Source organism: Cotesia glomerata, linkage group LG1 (assembly GCF_020080835.1).
Source record: "Cotesia glomerata isolate CgM1 linkage group LG1, MPM_Cglom_v2.3, whole genome shotgun sequence".
Classification (NCBI taxonomy): Eukaryota; Metazoa; Arthropoda; class Insecta; order Hymenoptera; family Braconidae; genus Cotesia; species Cotesia glomerata.
The window spans coordinates 34345313-34365752 of record NC_058158.1 but is presented as its reverse complement, the minus strand read 5'-3'; the positions used below and the strand labels follow the sequence as shown (position 1 = coordinate 34365752).

General features: G+C 33.5%; 1 protein-coding gene across 8 annotated transcripts in view; it reads left to right on the top strand.

Moving 5' to 3' along the window:
- The window catches only part of LOC123274990 (rap guanine nucleotide exchange factor 6-like), a 115385-nt gene that overhangs the window by 13804 nt on the left and 81141 nt on the right, over positions 1–20440 (top strand). For 7 of the 8 annotated variants that reach the window (XM_044742846.1, XM_044742841.1, XM_044742843.1 and 4 more), the window contains exons 2-4: positions 10109–10741; positions 14869–14996; positions 15524–15607. In XM_044742846.1, coding sequence (XP_044598781.1) covers positions 10673–10741; positions 14869–14996; positions 15524–15607 — 281 coding nt within the window. In that variant the 5' untranslated portion in view covers positions 10109–10672. Of the gene's footprint in view, positions 1–10108; positions 10742–14868; positions 14997–15523; positions 15608–19857; positions 20002–20440 lie in introns of those variants that run through there. The other variant, XM_044742845.1, reaches the window with a different exon arrangement.

Here is a 20440-nt window from a genome sequence, read left to right as displayed (position 1 = left end):
ATTGAAAAGTATATCTACATCGACATACTGTTTCAGTTAGTGCAGTTTGTTGCTCAATAAACGGCGGACTGAATACAACAAGTCCAAAGTAAAGTAAAGACAACTCAACTTAACTCGGCTCCATAATATGCGCAAACTACGTTAAAAGTAGCATAATAGAATGAAAGTATTATACATATTACTCGATACTTATGTTACCACTCTTATTTTTTGCCTCTTGTCTCTTGTCTCTTGTCTCGTGTCTGGTGTCTTGCTCAGTCGTCTGTTCTTTACAGTCTACTGTTCGCTAATGCAACAAAGTTTACTTCTACCTGTGTCCGTGATAGACATATAGTAAATATTATGCATATGCACAAACATACAATGTACACATACACACAGTATCAGTGCATAGTGCAGTGCACCAACGAATCCAAGTATGTAGAAAGAGCTTACGGTGGCTCCAAGTAAAGTAAAGCCAGTTCGAAACGCGAGACGTATAAACACATAGAACATGCACGCTTGAAGCTTTATTCATGCCGTTCGATTATATCCACTGTTTTATCGATTTTTAGTTTATATATATATAAACATATACATACAAAATACTCATCCTCATCAGACAGTCCTTTATGCAATGGCAACGTAACATGAGTTTTCTGTCTATAGACGAATCTGTCAACAACGAAACGCATCCAGTGTAGTGAACTTATTTCTGATTTTCCGCCAACGTCAGACAATTAAAATTCATCTATTCACAGTCTAGCGTTCGGTGAAAAAAAAAAAAACAAAAAAAAAAAATGAAAAATGGAGACCAATTTTTCTTTCGCATCACTTCGCAATAGCACGAGCTTCGAAACGAAAACGAAATGAAAATAGGGTTTCATTTGATTATGGTACACCGCAGGTGACGACATTGTACATCGTTTCTGTTTTGTTCTACTCTAGTATTATTTCCCAGAGTAGAGCATACGGTTTGCTTGGCTGTTGTGTTGAATTGTTAGCAATAGCCTTTTTCGTTTCATTGTATTGCTGCGAATTTATTTGATGTAACGAAACATACCGGGCATAATATACTATAATGTAATAATATATTAACACGCATCAAGAGTCTGTTGTCAGTGTTTCAGTATTTGGACGATATGTTGAAGGCACGCCAATTTGTACATACGCATATCACATATCGTAATGTGTAACGAAATATATACATATATGTGTGCTATGTACTGTAATCACTTGTATTTTACTTAACTGGAATGCGTGTGCAATACACGACCGACAAAACGCTCATCGTAACAATAATTTACAGTGAGAACTATCTCACGCATCTGAATGATATTTATATGTGCTGAAAACTGAAATTGGTGTTTTTATTTTATTATTTTGGTTCAAACAAAAAATTTAAAGCAGAATTGGTGCGCCGATACTTTTGTTTGCCGACTTTTAAAGCCCTTGCATTTATTACGGCTTGTATTTCGCATTTCGCATTGTTTGATTTCGAAACGGCATAGCAAAAAATTCGGCGCTTAGTTTTGCATTATTTGAGTATTGATTCAAGCTGAGTATGAAGCTGGGAAATATGGAAAAATTAATTTGTTGATTGAACCGCCGGAGGGCTAATCTGCTAAACGGCACAACAATATAGAACTAATTAATGAAATTGGTGATTAATTTTGAATGGAGGTATTGTCAAAGTGGAGAAAGATTATCAATCAGCTCTTCCAGCGCTTTCGATCCGCTATTATCATTATCACGCCCGACTTTCAGTGTGTCAAGTTGCCAAGATAATGATGGATAAATATCGCACGGATAAGAAAGTTTGTGGGGATATGTACACACTTAATAATAGACAGCGATACGATGTCTATAATAGAAATGAGACTAATTCAATACGTTCATAGTTCTTTTGAGAAAACTTTCGTGAGATTTTGAGCCAGATACACTTGTTATGTTTGTTGGCACAGGCTGTGCCAATTCACATTATTTCATTTCATTTTTTATCATCGCTAGATCACACATCAGCTTGAAGTAGTATTGGTTGTAAGCTTGGATAGAATATGTACCCGATGAATAACGCCTTGACAGGTGTTTCAGATAATTTTTGTCGAGTCAGCCTACTTGGCTCGATCTTTTTTTTCCACAAAAAGGCGCCGGTATATGCTTGAACAAAATTAAACGGCTGTCAATCTCGTGGCACATAAATTGAAAAAGATTCACCGGGAAATTTCTCAGACTACTGTTCTCTGGGGTGACACAACCCAGTTACTAAAAATTCTTCAGACGTTAGACGTTATGATATATCTATAAATTTCTATGAGCATGAGCGACCTTATTTTTGTTCCTTTATCTTCGCGATATTCACTAGATAAATATCTCCAACACGTGATCGGAAATTAAATTTTAAATTACATATCATAAATTTCATTACGATGAATTCAATTTACAAAAAAATCCTTGGGGATTTATGTCATTATTATTGTTATTACTTTGGGTGGAAAAACTTTTTTAATTTCACTTGGTGGGATTAAAAGCAAATACTCTGAATAAATGGACTTTTTCTATGGATGGAAAGAAGGTATGCAGAATGCAGATTCGTACATCCCACTCTGTTCGTAAAGTCGAATTAATAGAGTGTTACGAAGATAAAAAAAGCTGCCGCGTAGATAAATTATCGCTGAGAAGAGGGACAGCAACAACAGGGACAATCGGTAGGTTTAGTTAATGAGGATGTAACGTGCATACACCATTTTACACAAGTGTGTAGGCGCAATATATTAACTAAACAGCGCAAACTTTTCCCATTCATCAGCCATTTCCACGGTTTTTAGTTACTGCAGACTATTTAATTCTGTCCACCCGCGATAAAATCCATTTATAAATCGTGGGATTTCATCGACAGCCAAATGATTGAGCACATAATTGTTTTTTAAACATCAAACTTTAGAGCAAATTTTTTCTAAAAATTCGTTATATTCGTAATAATCATAAGTTTTTGCTCTAATTGAGGTTTAAATTGAACTCAGTCTTAAGAAATGGAGAAAGTGTCGTGTAATTTTATCACCGGTCTAAATATCACTTTTATTTTCTAGTACACTTGATTATACCAAGAAATACACACACATATGCAGATGACTGTAATGTAATCTAATCATTAATGATTTCTTCTGGGCAAAACAAGGAATCGCGTGATACCGGCATGCGAAACTAAACAAGTAATTGGTGGTGCGGTAAAACCACTGTTAAATGGCATATAGACCAGCTGTAGATCTTACCAGACTTGGGTTCTCTCAACCGAATCCATTTCCCGTTCATTTTGTACGCTTCAGAATATAAAACGTTCAATTTAAATCCACGTGACAATCTCGTATTTTACATTGTTCTAAACCCTTAATCTTCATCCGATCGTATTATTTTTCAGCTTAATTATATGTGATCAGGTCTCGAGTACTTTGCGATTCTTCTATTCAGTTTACTTGATCTAGTCGAATTCTATTACACTGAGTGTGCAACTTTTAAAGGGATACTCATTATCATTGCACAGGCATTAAATTTCAGTCTCTGAATGAATGTTTGATTTAATTCCTTAATTTCTATTGATGTAAAGATAAAAGCGAAAGAATAATATTAAAATAAATGTGAATGTGGAAGTAGTATTTTGTTCTTATGTACGAAGAATTTTGTAATAGGGATGAAGATGGTTTAGTTGTAGTTTTCGTGGTCAACGTGCCGAGTCGCGATCACGGTGCCGTGAATTGCTTAAAGCTGGATACCGTAAACCGAATCTCCTCCACGGAAGAAACGGGTTTCCATTTCCTGAGTACGTAATTTTATACGTGTGTGCTCTTTGTTTAACGTCTTAAACTGTTTAAGATCATATTTTATACTCTCATTTATTTGCAATGCTAATTACATATTTATCTATGCATATTACTATAAATATTCAGTTTGTTTCAGTAGGTCATTTAAAATAAAAAATTAATTTAATAATTCCACATGTTGTCCCTTCTACAATTTACATATCCAACCGTAAAGTTAAATTTAACTAAAGCTACAAAGTTTCACGTCATTAAAATAAAACTAACATCATTTCACACCGTCATCCGTTGCAGAACAGAGAGCAGATAATTGAAAACTTATCTCTCAACGTGATTCATCAAATCATGTTTGCATATCGCTTGAAGATTAATCATCGATGAATTTTTTTAGCAGATTCAGGCCATTGCAAAGTGTCATTGAAAATAATTACACATATAATCGCAAGTCACATAACCACAATCATAATAGCTACTATGTAGAAGAAGTGGCAGAAGTAGTAGTCAGATATTAAGTCTCGGCTCGTTAGGCATCACCGACATGCCTCGTGTCGTCACTGAATCCTTCATCACGGCTAAAACAATGGTCCAGTCAAAACTAAAACTCCTATTATTATTGTAGATCCAAGAACAATGTCGTTTTTGCGTAATGCGAAATTAAAACCGGGTCATAGGCGCGATTCTAGCGAAGAAATATAACTACTCTATTATTCGCCAAACAGTTATATATTTTGATGGAGTATAAATAGATTCAAAGTTATTGTTATTATCACCATTACAAGACGGTGTGAATAAGATGAGGAAATAACATAGTGTAGTAGATGCCTCGATCGACCTTTCTTATCTCTTTGATACTCAGCCTTCACGACAGGGTAAACCATAGTGTCAAATGTCATATTTTATCTTTATATATACATGTTTCGGATACCATTGATCCATGATACTCTTTAAACGCTTTTTTTAGCTTTTGAATGTGACTATTTAGTGTCGTTATTTTACTTTTGATACCGTCAGTAAAAAAATTTCTAATATGGCCATACTTAATCAGTAAAAAAAAATATTTATTTTTTTTATAAATTTTAAAATGTATCTCTGGTAAGGAGAAGATTTAGCGATCATGCGCCATCTGTTGAAGATTTTTAATACTACTTTCGGTCGAAAAATTATATATGGGCACATATGACCATGTCAGAATTTTTTTTTTTTGGATAATATCCCAATTACACTGTATCTACCGTCATCTATCCGGTTTTTCAACCAAATCTCTTGATATGGTAATAAAACACGACTTATCACTATTTTTTCATTTTCTACTGTTCCGTGACGCTCTAGAAAGGAAGAAGCATTTTTCAGGAATATAATAAACGTGAAAAACTTTTTTTTTGTTTACCTTTCATTCCCAGCAAACAAAGCTCCTTGATTTTACTGCCAGCGATAATAATCGCCGTGTACTTTTTTCGAGTACGCCCTTTGAAATACTTGACTCTTGCAAGTACTTTGTCTATACTGCGCTCGCTAAGTTCTGTTCAAACCAAAGATATACATTGAAACGTATAAATATATATACGTAGTTGAATTATGGTAGTTAGTAGTTGGGTTGATGGATATCCAGGCCGCGCAAGTCCGACCAACAGTTAAATAAACTAACGTTCATTACGAATGGTATATTTCTAGTGCAAATAGACTGTGGAATCGCAGAACTATTCTTGGATCATTATATCGATCGTTCTTAGCTCATTAATCATTACCAAATTGTTTTGTTTTACTTGCACTGTTTTCTTTGCAATGTTTTATGCAATTCGTCAAAATTCAGCTGTCTATATCTGTATCAATATTTTATAAAAAAGTTCGTGAGCAGTCGCAGATATTCGGTTTATTATGTCTAGGTGAAATGCGCAGGCGAGTTATTAATAAATTTGGACGTACGTATTCGAGGGTTTATTATATACTCTTGACAACTTTTTCGATAGCCAGCTCCGAGTTATTGTGATGAAAAGATTAGCTCTACATATTACAAGAGGTGTACATAAGAGGTGGGTACAATGCCCTACATACAGAGTGTATTTTAGCCGGTGACTTGAATCTATGCCCCTCCGGGTAAAGACGTCAAGTACGTTATCAATCGCAAACTTTAAACTAGGTTTTTGAATCATGCTAATTTTAGAAATTTCTTTTATTAATCTGACATTCCCATTTGCTCGCTCTTTTTACGTCAACTTACTAACTTTTATGTTATTTTCCGCGATGACTCGTGGAATAGATGCAAAAACTGGCGTTTACATGCTGCAATTTTCTTTATGGAGATATTTTGATGGAAAGCAATAAAGTATTCGCGAATTGCTTTAACAGAATTCTTACATTATGGCTTACGCTTCTTATGAAGATAGTTTATGAACGAGACGCAAACTCAGCAGCTTCTCTAATTCTCTACAAAAAGAAGTTGAGTAAATAGGCGTGGATGCAACTTTTAACTGGATCTTAATAATCCTGAAGTACAAATTCAACAAAATGTTTTTTTGCAGAATATTGCATAAACTAGTGCTGATCGTTAAAACACTTTTTGAATAATTCTTTTGAAGTTGGCTAGTTAGGTATTCAAACGCTGGATTCTTTAGAATTTTTTATTTGTTCCGCAAGTTTGACTGAAAGTGAAATGTTGCAAATTTCAATATTTATTCAGCTAATTTAACAATTCAGTGAACTTTTGACTTCTGAGTATGTTATGGCTATGATTATTATAAAATATGAATAAAATACATATTTAAATTCAGAAGTAACTTTAAATTTTTTTATCACGGTTTTTCTACAAGAATTACCATCATTGAAGCTAGTGCAGTTTTTGTCAAATGAGTTGGTTGTATTTCTCCCTCTGGAGAGTTATTTTCTCCGGAGAGTCGAGCATCGACTTTCAGTCTGCATTAAACTCGTTGTATCGTATCTTAGTTACTGGATTTCGAGGTAAATCTGTACTGTCGATAATAATTTGAAATTGCTTTTAGATTGAAAATATTTCTGAGCAAGTTTATGTCCATTGTAAACTCCCGAGCGACGGTTCTCAAATTAAATGGTTGACAAAAAAAAAAGATTAAAATTTTTTATGATTATTGATCTAACTCAAATCAAGAGATTACCGTCTTTATATTTTTTTTCTTATAAAAAAAAAAAAAATAAATGAATGGAAAGAAATTTTTTAAATTGTTCCGAAAAACATTTATTGTTTCGAGTTTGTCGTTCAGCGAAAATTGAGAGATTATTTAGCTAACGTATGCCGAATGGCCTGAATAAGTAATCGCAAAAACGAATCGTTCCCAATTTCGGTGATTATTTATCTTAGTCCTCAAAGACACGTTTTTAAATCTTCCAAACATACAGTTGCTGTACACAAATAAGTTAAATAGAAGTTGGTGTCTAAATATAGCGATGCACGTGCAGCTTAGCGTTATACAGTCGCTAACTGGACACGTAGTTTGCTCTATCTTTAAACGTTTGCAATTTAAATAAAATTGTTAGCTGTAAAGCTTAAGCCGCAACGTAAAGCGAGGACGATCTAAAAATCCAACGCAATTTCCGTGCGTCAGCGGAACCCCGAAAAAGCCACAATGTAATGGTGGATGGTAGCGTAGAAAAAAGGGTTGATGGAATCGAGAGTCGGGATTTGGGACGTGTTGCCAAGTACCGAAGAGTTATTGGATGAAAAGCAAAAAGTGAGGGTTGAAAAAAGCTGCGTAAAAGCTTTAACGGCCAGGCTATAAATTTTCTCGTCATGATCTGTGGTGATGCTGCGAAAAATATCATGCTTGTCATATCACTAACACGAACTATGATCTACGAACTACCTAACGATCATATCACAGTAGGGATGTTGACTTTTAGCGGGACGAATTCCACCGAGATATGAATCTGCAATTTTTAGTCAAGAGAGTAAAGAGCTGCTATTACACAGCCAGGTCGTTGACCTATCTCAGTCACAATTCATATGACACGTTTATGGGTTAACGTTAATCGATAATTCTCAAGTTTGTCGGATATTAACCTCGTGTCACTACATTGATTTCCTTTCGCTTGATTAATTTTTACTTTAATTCATATCAGTTGATAAATTATTTATACTAGCGCTTTCTGCTTCTGAAACTCTGGTCTGTCGATGAATTTCATTGATTTTCAGCGAAGCTACTTGCTAGTGGAAACTATTTTTTAAAACATTCATCACGTTGCGGAAATTGACCGAAATACCTTAACTCTGATGATGCTTTATTCCGTTTGAAATTTATTGTCTGCTTTCTGAAGTTTATTAGAAATATTTCTACTCTAAATATTAATATCGAGATTCAATATCGTTGTTCTTATCAATATTTAATTAAATATCAAAATCATATTTAATAACTTCAAGTAGATCGAAAATTTATAAATTTCTTCAGAATAATTACAAAAGCAATCATTGAAAAAGATTAAAATAAGTTTTACAATAAATTTCCAACTTGCCCTCAAAAAATTTTTATCATTCAAAAAGTTTGTCGCTGATCGGGTCAGAATATTTGCCGCTCAACCTTCCAAAACTAGTTTCATAACTGACCCATATTCCCAAATATCAAAGCAACCTTTTCGATTTAATTAGTGACTTTCGACACATAACATTTAATGCCCCAAAATCGAAACGCGGTTCTTACAGTTACCCATTAATTAATCGCAACAAAAATACCAAGATACCAGTTTAGGAAACCGTCTCTCGCTCAATTAATCAACTATCAATTGCTCGCCCCAGAACGGCATAAAACCGACTCGAAATTTATTTCAATTACCTGTACTCAAAATAAAAATAACCTACTGTCCGTAGAGGAATTTATCAGACGCCGGTTATTGCTTCAATGAAGCAGTTCAGAAGCGACCCGTAATATTTAACCCAAGAATACATGAGGTGAATAAAACGCAGGGAGCAATAATCCTACTATAATTCACGCGGTAGATTCCGTTTTCGCATTACATTGGGTATTGGTAGCCCGAGTTGCTGACTCTTCAGCATCTTTCTTCTCCAAGAAGCTAATACACGTATAATAAAGCGTGTATGCGAACTCAGATAGTGCAGTAGGTAGCCAACCGGTAAGAAGTAAGTGTAGTTGTCTTGGTCTTTGTCTATATAATGTAATACCCAACTTGAAAGTAGTCATCGCGTATACCCGAGGTGTACGTATGACCTCGGCGCGTACCTCTCAAGGTAGATTCAAGTGGCGACGTCACGCAGTTCATCCAAGGTCGGATGATGAACCACGTATGATAGTATATATTATACATATTTTATTTTATCCTATTTTCATTTACTTACACAGATATATTTATCCATTCTTGTACTCTTCATTCGCGGTGGTCTCACCACATTTACTATCAACTATAAACTATCAGCTACCGCCCCTTGCTAGTCTATTCTAGAATAGTCTGCAAGTTCACTGTCTAGAGTCTACTTATCCTATCAGTGTTCTCTTCTTCAAGTAAGATTTAAAAGCTCTGGCATCAAAACCACTTGATTATAATTATTTTTGGTGCGGTAGTTTGTGTAGACGGCTACCTTTGGTGATTATCATTCGGGCGTATGACCGGTACGAATGAGAGCGCAGAATAAGAAGGAAGCTGCAGATAAAAAGACCGTTAACCTTCCGTTTGGTCGATACTTAACAGCAGCCTCGTTTGTGTTTTATTTACAAACAAGTTATAAGAAAAGTTATTCTTTATAAAAATTGTGATTTCACTGTTAAATGCCGCTTTTATGTTAATTGCAGACCATTTTGTGGTAATTTTCAGTTGAATTATTTAGAAATCTCACTATTGTGTTTGTCCTCTTGCTGTGACTTTCCAAGTTCTTAAAAAATTTTGCAATTTCTTCAATTGTCAAGAAGCTTTTCAGAATATCATTTGTTCAAAATAATGGTTGTAATTTTGAAGAGGTCTTTATGAAACTTGGTACAGCTGCTTCTGGGATTATTACTTTGGACAAAATTGAAGAAGATCAAAATCGGTTGACTAGTTTACAAATGGCGGCTATTAAAAATTTTTTATTTGCTGCTAATTTTAATGTAAATGGTTAAAATGGTTTTTAAATAAAAAATTAACTAATGTTTCCGCTTTTAAAAATATATTTTGACGCAGAAATTTAAATTAGAGGGTTGTAAATAAAATACTAACAATAAGTTTGAGAATTAACATTGCCAATGCGTGGATGAGTAAGAGTGCCCGCAAAAAGAACAAATAAGAATCGTGCATGACTCATCGACGTCTAACTTTTACTAAACGTGTATCTACATATAAGCTTTGTGTTGGTGTTACAGGTCTCCGTGGAGAGAGGAAAGGTGATCAATTGCTGGAGTGTCGTCACCAGATCTTGATTTTCAATAGTCTAGAGCACAACAACTGATCGAATTTCCTGGAACAAAATTGAATTTCCGGAAAGAAAATTTTAAAAGAAGACCCGACCTGATGCGAATCAGTATAAGAATCTGTATCAGTCCAGAAGAACTTAAAGTCACAGAAAGTCGTCACGAGTGACCTGGATCGTATGTAGTGTTGAAACGGCAATCGTCTGAGTGAAAGTGTCGTGACCCGGGTGCATGAGCCGGGGCTCACCTCTTCCTCTTCCCATTGTACTGTTTTCTTTATTTTGCTTTCGTTGTTAAATCTCCTTATTGAGAAATGAGAAATCAAATTGATGCTAAAAGTTCGCGACGGAATTCGGATATTAATTACTCGCCGAATTTGAAGTAATTGGTGATCGTACGAAGACGACAGCCGCGTAATAATGAAAGGAACCGGGTTCCAGTTTGAAATCTTCTTATCATCTGAGTTTATCTTTGACTGTAAAGTTGGAGAGTGACATTGTGAGTGTGTGAAAGAGTATGACGGACTATTTGGACCCACATTTTGTCCGAGCGCTCTGTCGGGATCCAGACAGAAGGACACTGCAAGTAAGTTATTGACAAATTTATTTTATATATTTTATATTATAATATATATTGGAAAAGTTATGAGCTCTGGCCCTTGTTCAGTATTTTTCTCAAGTCCGTTTGACTGGTATTGTCCTGCAAGGGGACTAATAAATATTGAGGTCGATATTCTGCACTCAGAACCCCCGGACTAATTAACAATTGCCACGGAGCTGGGATAGCTATTATATGTATAGATATATATCGGGTATCGTTGAAGCCAATCATGAAAGCCGATATCGGTTGCCAAAACCCTCAAATTCACTATATAGTATTCTCTTCATGGTATTTCGGGTTTTTTAGTTCTTTTATTTAAATTCCATATGCTCGATTCCCGTGAATAATGTTTTGTACAATAAATCATACGCTTTATTTATCAATACAGACTGTGTCAAGAATTTTAAATGAATTTTTATTTTGAAATTGCGTTCTGATAAAAGTAAATAAAAAATTCCTTTTAAATAGATTAATTTGAATGATAAAAATAATTAATTTATCAATCACTTTCTTGTCATTTAAATCGAAAAATCTAAATTATGGATCTGAAAAATTCAATTTATATTTTTCTTGATTTTAAATTGAAGATCCGTCCTTTGATCTTTTAGAAAATAATTAGAATCGTTACGACAAAATGCTGTAACACGTAACTGTGTATCTTAGACACATCAATTATTCTCGCTGAGCGGAGATATTCCAAATAATTTATAGATTTACCACGACAACAGATTCTACCTCATTACAGAATTTTTTCCTAACGGAATTGATTTTCTTTTCAAAAGAAAGTCCTGTAGAACCTTTAAACGTTATTTTCTCGAAACTTTTATTTAAAATCCGGCTTTTTGTCGTGACATTTAAAGGTATGAACATGGAAATCGAAAATAACAAAACAACTGTGAATATTCTATGAAGTTTAAATCGATAAAAAAATATCACCCCTCGATGTTAAATAAATCACAAAAAATAGTTAATCTTCAAAAGGATAGTCTTTAGTAATGTATTTATTCATTCATTTAACATTGAAATTATTTTATCATCAATGCCGTAAATTATTACATCAATTATTAATCGCTATGCACTTTACATTGCGTCGATCATAAAATATAATTTTAATGCGTACCCCGCAAAATTAAATAGCTGAAATCGACGATAATTTTGGGCTTACAGTTGAATAGGATATTTTATTAAAAACATCTACAATATCTCTTCAATTTTATAGAATTTACAATTTACGTAGGCCTGCTCATTAAAGTCAAACATGTTGAATCATAAATTGCGCAAGTATTATCAGACTTGATAGAAAGTATTCAAAATAATTACAGCTATAACTGAAGCGTCTATTTTTTTTTTAACAAAAGAAAATATATTTCATAATTTCGTAATGTTTCAACTCTAAATAATTTCAGTTATTCAAATATTATTGCAAATTGTTGATATGAAGTCATGTGTGTTCTAAACAAAAGGTGAATAACAAAGAATATTTAAATTTCCTCCTTCCTATTTACCTTCGGCAGAAAGTTGAATTGGATGAGGGCAAATATCGCAAATATTATCAATGAAAAGGAGGTTGTACATCAGAAATACGCACCTGACGTTGAATTGTCGAGTAATAAAGATTCTTAGTGCCGTGAATATAAACCTGCTTGAGCCTTTACGGAATGCGTGTTATGCGAGTGAAGACTAAGAGAAGCAAGATGAAAATATATATAGGTAACGGTACAAATACCCGATGTACTCGTGTGCCTTTTATATATTTATATTTATCCACTTATTTTCTGAGAGTCAAAACGCCTCAACTCTCTTTCTCTCTTCATCTTATTTAGACTCTACTTGATATTATATAAAAGGAAAGATACAAAAATTAAATGGAAGAACCCATGCCGCGTGAATTCGTCGAAAATAGTGACGATTATTGTGTAATTCAAAATAGGCTGAAGCTGCCTTTTTTATTATAAATAATCTTCATTCAAGGATCAACCTTTCAATTCAATTTAGCTGCTGCATCAACTGAAATAAACTCGGTACAGGCTTGTGGAATAAAACGTTAACGTTCACACTTAATGAGATACAATCTCAAACTTCAAGGTCGCCGGGTACTCGTTTTGTTCCACATTTTGCGGGTATGCCTGTTCCTCCCGTTCAAAAAACACACCTATTCATCCATACATACACATACACAATACTTAATATCTTTGGACAGAAAAGAAAAGATATAACATTGTATTCGGTAAATTAACCCAAAAAATGAATAACAAAATATTAGCGAAGACATGTCACTTTTATTCGCAAAGTTTTATTTTACCCATCCAAAAAGAATCAAAATAAGTTAGTTATAACCATAATACGAGAGGAAAGAAGCAGACTGTTGGGCGCCAGTGTGTTTTCCGTGACTTGTTTTTTCGTGTGAGTACTTTTTATAATAAGTATAATGAGGATACAATTACAAGTATTGTTAATTTTAATGCTGCTAATAAAGAGCGTTTGAATAATAATCACAATAAAATATGTTCTGCATTGCACGGGCTATTGACTCCTTTGTATTTGCGTACGAGTTTTATTACCTCGATAAGAGCGTACCTGATATGCAAGTTTGTTATAATTCCTATCGAGTGGCAAGTAGAGAGTTAAATCTGTATAAAAAGTTGATATCAAAAAAAGGATAACTTTTGATTTTAGCGCAAGACTTTAAACAAGATTGTAAAACGTAATTACATTTTATAGCGAAATTATACGATGATAATGAGTGAGCATGGCGATCGGATGATATTTGATCATTAATCTGAAAGATGTTACCCGGTTGGTTGCCAGCCGGACAAATTCCGTGCATTAGTTGTGCAAAAATCTAAATAACCTGTGCTGGTGATAAAATAAATATTGTAATTTAAAACTGCAGACTGGGTTGCAGATTTCAATTTATCTTGCACGCGATTTAGTGCTCTGTAAAAAGTATAATGTGTGGACTAGGGTGGTTCATTTCCGCAAAATTTTTTTTTTTTTACTTGCTCATGCAAAATATTAATCTACATATAGAAAAAAAAATTCTCACCAAGTTTGAGCTTTTAATATTAATTTTAAGTACTTACAATTTAAATCTAAAGTTTCACCATTCAAAATGCATGTAAAAAAATCTTTTTTTTTCCAAATTTCTAATGCTTACCCGGTTTTTACAATATTGCAAATCGGTTCGATGGATCTTGTCGAGAATCCCACGCTCTTCAAACTAGCCTTAGAGCTTTTTCGTGTAACTCGCACTAGTTCACCAGTAGGAGTCGTCAAAGTACAGTTTTTGAAAAAAATATATTTTCTTTAAATTTTTCGAGCAAACCGCCAAAAGTAGGAAGAAAAAAAGGACTGACTCATAAAAAAAAGTTATCCAACCAATGTTTAATAAATTTACAGCCATTTTTATACCGGAAAATGTAAGAAATTGATAAATACTAACTCATAATGTTATTTAGATTCATTTTTTCTAATTATTACCATTATATTTTCCTACATTAAGAAATTTTTCAAAATTAGTATGATTTTTTACTCATAATGAATACAAAAACAAAAAACTTTAAGTAAAACTTTAAATTTAAATTGTAAGTACTTAAAATTAATATTAAGAGCTCAAACATGGTGAGAATTTTTTTTTCTATATGTAGATTAATATTTTGCATGAGCAGCAAAAAAAAAAAATTTTGCGGAAATGAACCACCCTAGTGTGGACATATAAACACAATTTTAGTTTCTCAATATTAGTTCAATGGAAATAGAAATAGAAGATGGAAGATTTATCTACCCGGCAAAGGAAAAATATGCAAATAAAAGTATGTTTAGTAATATATATATGCGAAGTACGCGGTTGTTAATATAAAGGAACAAGTCGATATAGCCTTTCGATCGGTATTACATCTACATAGTTATACTTACTGTATTTCGATGCAAAAATATATATATATAGAATGCACCACGCGAGGTCGCATGTCTCTTGACACTCGTGTTTAATGCCAACTGTTAAATATATACTAACGAAAGGTATAAATAAGCGAATATGTATACTGTATAGATGACAAGCTTTTTGACATTTGTTTCTGTTGGCTAACCACTGGCTCTAATTGTTCTTTCAGGATCTTCAGATTATTTACTATGGTCTTCTCGGGCTGGAAGCTTTGAGGCCGTGCAGAGATTCTATTCTCAGAGGACTTTGTAAAATAGTCCGATATGAAAGACATTACGCCAATCATGTTCTCTATTAGTAAGTATTATCTTTTATTTCCATTTCTATATTATTATACACTATTAAGATATTATTTTTATTAGTCATTTCTGTTATTGGATGATTTCAGAAAAGTGACCTAATCTTGAAACGATCTTTTTAGGTCATATTTATTAATACATTTAGTTTCTTAACAAAACTGAACGTTTCATCCTCTATCAAATAAAAAGCACTTAAATTTATCAATGATTAATTTTTTTTTAAATAAAAAAAGCTCTCAGTCGGAGTTATAAAATTCTACTTTATCTCTAACTTTCATTAGCGTGAAACAGGCTCCTAGCGCCATCTAACGGATAATTTTGAACTATGATTCTGTTCTACCGACTTTGAATAAGCAGAATACCAATTACCGACGGTTGAAATGCTTGTTAACTTTGATAGTTCATTTATTTGCTACTAGATGGAAGTCTCGGTCGGAAAAGAAGCTTCCATTTATTTTTATGAAATTTTAAACAGTTATTCTGGCGTGAAGATTAAAAGTAATAAAAAATAAATAAAATTTTCAGCACTGGCGAGCTGGCGACTAGCTGGTACATCTTGCTGTCTGGATCAGTGTTCATCGATGGGTCAATGTTCCTCCCCCGATCAAGGTGAGTCAATTAATCATTCTATTTTCACTCAATGATCCATAACTGTCTATTCAAACGAAAGCGCGTCATAGTCCTTAAATAGACATGGTTTTATGGCTAATTATAATTTTAAAGTTATATTTAACCTAATGCAGATCTAAACGTAAGCGCCAGATCGTTTGTAAAGGTGTTACGTATAATTATAATTACTAACGGGGTTACGGCCGTGATATTTCTGGGTTTCGTCCCCCTAGTACCTACCAAGGAAATCCTTATTAATTCCGCAACCTCGATTCGTAATTCATGACATAATCCCCGCAAATTTTGCACCAATACAATTAACAGTATAATCGGAGTAATATAATATAAATACGCGTATTGTTCCGTATATTGTTACGCAACGTTCCTATATTCATTCCTTCAAAAGTAGCCCTTCGTTCTTACTCTACCTCTGTTGTGCAACATGACAATGCACTGATCCATCATCATCTACGAGCAGCGATAGGTAAATAAAAAACGGGTGATCAAAAAGAAAAAAAACAGTGAGCTTTGTGGAGCGACAAGCAACTTTTTAAATTGATCCGAGTCTCGGGTCACTAGTTATCGCAAATAGTAGAACACTGGAACAGGATGGGAGATCAAGTTGATTTGAATTCCTGTTCCTGGAGTCCGTTGGCTGTTAAATTAACAAGTGCGTAGTTTTTTTTTCTTTTTTTTTTTTTTGTTTGACTATTCATACATATTATATGTATTAAGTTCGCTGCAAACTCGACTCTATTGTGGAGGAAAAATAATAATGAAGTATAATGAAACTTGGGCTGGCTGACGACAGACGCTGCTGGCTTTGAGATTGTTATTATAATAACGCTATGCATAATATAACTAGAATAGAAGCTATGATTCCCCATCAAAGTGGGATAAGTTTTGAATAGAATACGAATATTCATATATGCATAAATCATATTTGAATATAATTTTATAAAATAATATATTCTATCAGCAATTTTAGTAGAAAAAAAAATTATTTCAAATTCTATAAAGTACAAATTGAAGAAAAAATTTTTTATGCTTAAAAATCTTAAAATTTGTGAGATGTTTGTTATTTTTCGAGTTCTATGAATAATTACACAATTTTCTGGTAAAAAAGTTTCGATTAAAAATACTCTAAAATTCATACAAATATTAAAAAAAAAATTTTAAAGCACCAAAGCTTTTTTTTACCAAAAATTTCTGCAGAACCCCCTTTAGTTCCCTTCCATCTATTATATTCATCACCCAAATTATTTCCACGTTGATGAATAAAAGACCGAAATGAATCCGTATGAATATCCAACAAAAACTCCATACCCCATATAATTCTTCATACGTCTGAAGCAAAGTTGTGGTACAGCATTATAGAATTTTCAAGGCTTTAAAGAGCCTGGTATTGGCGCAGGATGTGCTGGTATTTAGCTGAAAATGTGTGGCGTAGGTGTAGTGAGTTTGAGTATGAGGTAGGCATAGCACGAGCTCGATTAAATTCCATGTACCGTGTGCCGAGACGCGAATTAAAAAACATGCTCCGTATGGTAGCGGGAGATGCTGTGCTTTATAAATTTCTCGATCGAATCCTCTACCTTTCTTCCTTCTCACTCTTTATTTGCTTTTGCAGTGGAGACTATAAAACTGCTGCGGGATTTCGCACACATACTGTTTGATTTTTATTTTATTTCTAAAAAAATGTGACCATGTGTGTAGTCTGTAGTATGCGAGTGTGTGATTTTGTGATAAAAAGCGGAGCTTTAAAGAGTGGAAGAAAGAGACGGTTGATTTGGATGCTAGACTGTAGACTGGTGTGCATATTTGTTTGTCAACGACATCAGTTCTACATGAGCCGGTTCCCGGGCTACAGGCTTAGCTTTAGCCTACAGCGTATAGTAGTACGGTTTTGTATCTTCTTTTTCATTCTTTTGCGAATAAAATAAATAAAAGATTCGCTGGTAGGTATGAAAGAGAAGAAAGAGAGAAAGAAAGTTTAAGTAGACACAATTGCGGTTGTTTCAGTATTTCTGTACGGAACTGTACCTACGGTAATATGCTAAATAAAAGCGTACATACGTACATTTGAAGGTACTGTTGTTATGTTGTATTGTTGTTGTTGTTGATTGGTAAAGAGGTAAAACGCCACCGACGCATTTCACACGGTGAGTCGAACCGTGTCGTGGAATTGAGCGTGAGAAAGAGGAAGTCATAGAGGATAGGATAGAAGTTTTTAATAAAGGTTTTTAAGGTGAGAGGGATAGATAGATTTTTCTTGGTTCATATGTGGGAGGATAAAGACTAAATTGAGGGAGAGACGGGGATGGTTAGACTTACTTCTCTCAGTTATAGTTTGTAGTTTATGGGTATTAATGTAATGGATTATACGTAACATGTAATATGTAATGTTTGATGTGAGGTAAGGAAGGAAAGAAGGTAAGACTCTGCTTAGCTGAGACAAAGTTAATAAAGTGTAGAGTTTAAATAGGGCGAAGGAGGAAAGGAAGGGCAGGAAGAAGAATATACGTCGTCTTATCTGTATTTTGTATAATATGGCTGTACTGCGAATGATGGCTATAAAGTTGATTCGCATGAGGTGATCGGGCAATTTAGTGTCCCGTGACGAATCAGCTACACATCAAAAGGACTCGCCGGTTTCTTTATTTTGCTTGAAATGAATGGTTAAGGCTTTAATGTTTATTCAATGAGTATTCATTTATTATTAGGGAATTTTTGGTATTAGGGATGAAATATTGGAAATAAAAAATTTTTTTGTAGGAAATTTAATTTGCTATGAAAAAGGTTCTTATCAATTTTTCTATACCTTTGATTCTTTACCCAGAATTTTGATTTCAAATTCGATTTCAAATGTATTTAATTTTACAGTAAAAAAGGTTCACTTGAGTCAAAAAAATATTTTCTTCCTAATTATTTTCTTGAGCAAAAAAAATTTTTTTTTGACCCAAAAAATTTCACTTATTCCAACAAAATTAATTTTCTTGCTTTAAGAAATACGTATCTTGATCCAAGAAAATTTACTTAAGTCAAGAAAATCTTGTTATTTTGAGAAAATTCAGCCTCTTGCTCCAAAAAATTTAGTTCTTGATAGAAGTAAATTTTCTTCTCTTGAGAAAATTTCTCTCTTGCTCCAAAAAATTAAATATAAAGATAGAAATAAATTTTCATTAATATTTTTATTGATTAACATGTCAAATGGGAAGATCAAATAATATCAAATCATTTTTTTTCATTCAATATGTATAATTGTACGCTAAAATAATATAAAATGGGTATCAAATATTCAAGAGAAAAATTTTCTCAAGGTGAGAAAATTTGTTTCTCAGCTGAAGTAGGTGGCACTGCTTCTCTAAAGTATCTAAAAATCTTGATCAAATATAAAAATTTATTGTATCAAGTATTTATGATAATTTGAATTAAGAAAAAATTACTTCCACCAAGAATAGAATTTCAAGAAAAATTTTTACTTCGGCGAACACAACATCGGTCTTCCTTCAGATTCCCGAAAATTTTCTTGAGCCAAGAATTTTGTTCTCCAGTCAAGAAATTTTTCTTTCTGTGTAGATGATATGTTTAGATGAATTTAAAATTAAAATTATAAGTTAAATATCAAAAAGTGAGAAAAAATTACGAGGAACCCTTTTTGTAGAAAATTTAATTTCCCATAAAAAAGATCCTCATCAATTTTCCTGTGTCTGAAGTTTTTGAGTAAAAATTTAAAAAATTTCCTTAACGAGTCTATCAAAAGTTTCTTCCAATCATGCCCTTATTTCCCCGCGAAAACCGCGAGAAGAGACCTACTGTCTCCTTTATAAATCCTCCGGACTGGTTCTGATAGTAGTATTGCAATGGATGTTTGTTTGTATTACTCCTATCCCCTATCCGTACGAGGAAGGTTGTTGCTGCTGTAGTACTTGCATACCGAAAGATTGGGACCAGTGACCCGTGAATAAAATGCGCGGACGACAGAGATAGATAGAGAGAGAGAGAGAAAGAGTGTGTGTATCATATAATATCTGAGCAGCGGAGTCAAGTGTACGATAAAGGTTGCGAGTGAGACGGAAACCCTGAAGGGTGAGGACGCCGTAGGTGGTGGAAAAGGAGCGTACTATATAATACAGACCGTATAGTAAGCGAGCATGAGGCTGAGAGAGAGCTTTGGGAGCGACGCCCAACAAACGGCGAAGGATCGCCGCTGCATTCCGCCACTACAGCTACTCCTGCTATGCTCGCTCGCGACTCAACTCGGTGCGCGAATTGTGCTAGTGCCAATCGGTTACTACACCGTGCAGTGGGAGAAGAGAAGGGACCTGTACTTCTCTATCTACACTCAGTTCTTGCTCTGTCTATTTAAATATTATTATAGACTCTGTGCTCAAGTACTAACTTAGAACTTACACATTTACACTATTTTCTCAAATTGGTCCAAAAAACATTAAAATTTTTTTTTAAAGAATCCTTCAAGTTAAAAAAACAAAAATTTTTTATTAAAGTGTCAAAATTTTGTGTTTTTCAAAAGTTCTGATTGTAAATTTATGTTTTTAACATTTGTGACTTAAAAATTAATTTTTTTTTTACAATAGTTGTTGATTTTCAAATGAGCGTAAATTAAAAAATTTTAATGATTTCATCTAAAAGATTCAAAATTAAGTGTAAAAATCAAAAATTTCAAAAGTAAAACTTTTATTTTGAGCGTTTTTAAAAAAAAGTTCTGGAAAACAATAAAAAGCCCAAATTTTGACAGTTTTAATAAATTCATTGAAAAAATTCAAAATTAAGTTTAAAAATCAAAAGTTCAAAAAATACAACTTTAATTTT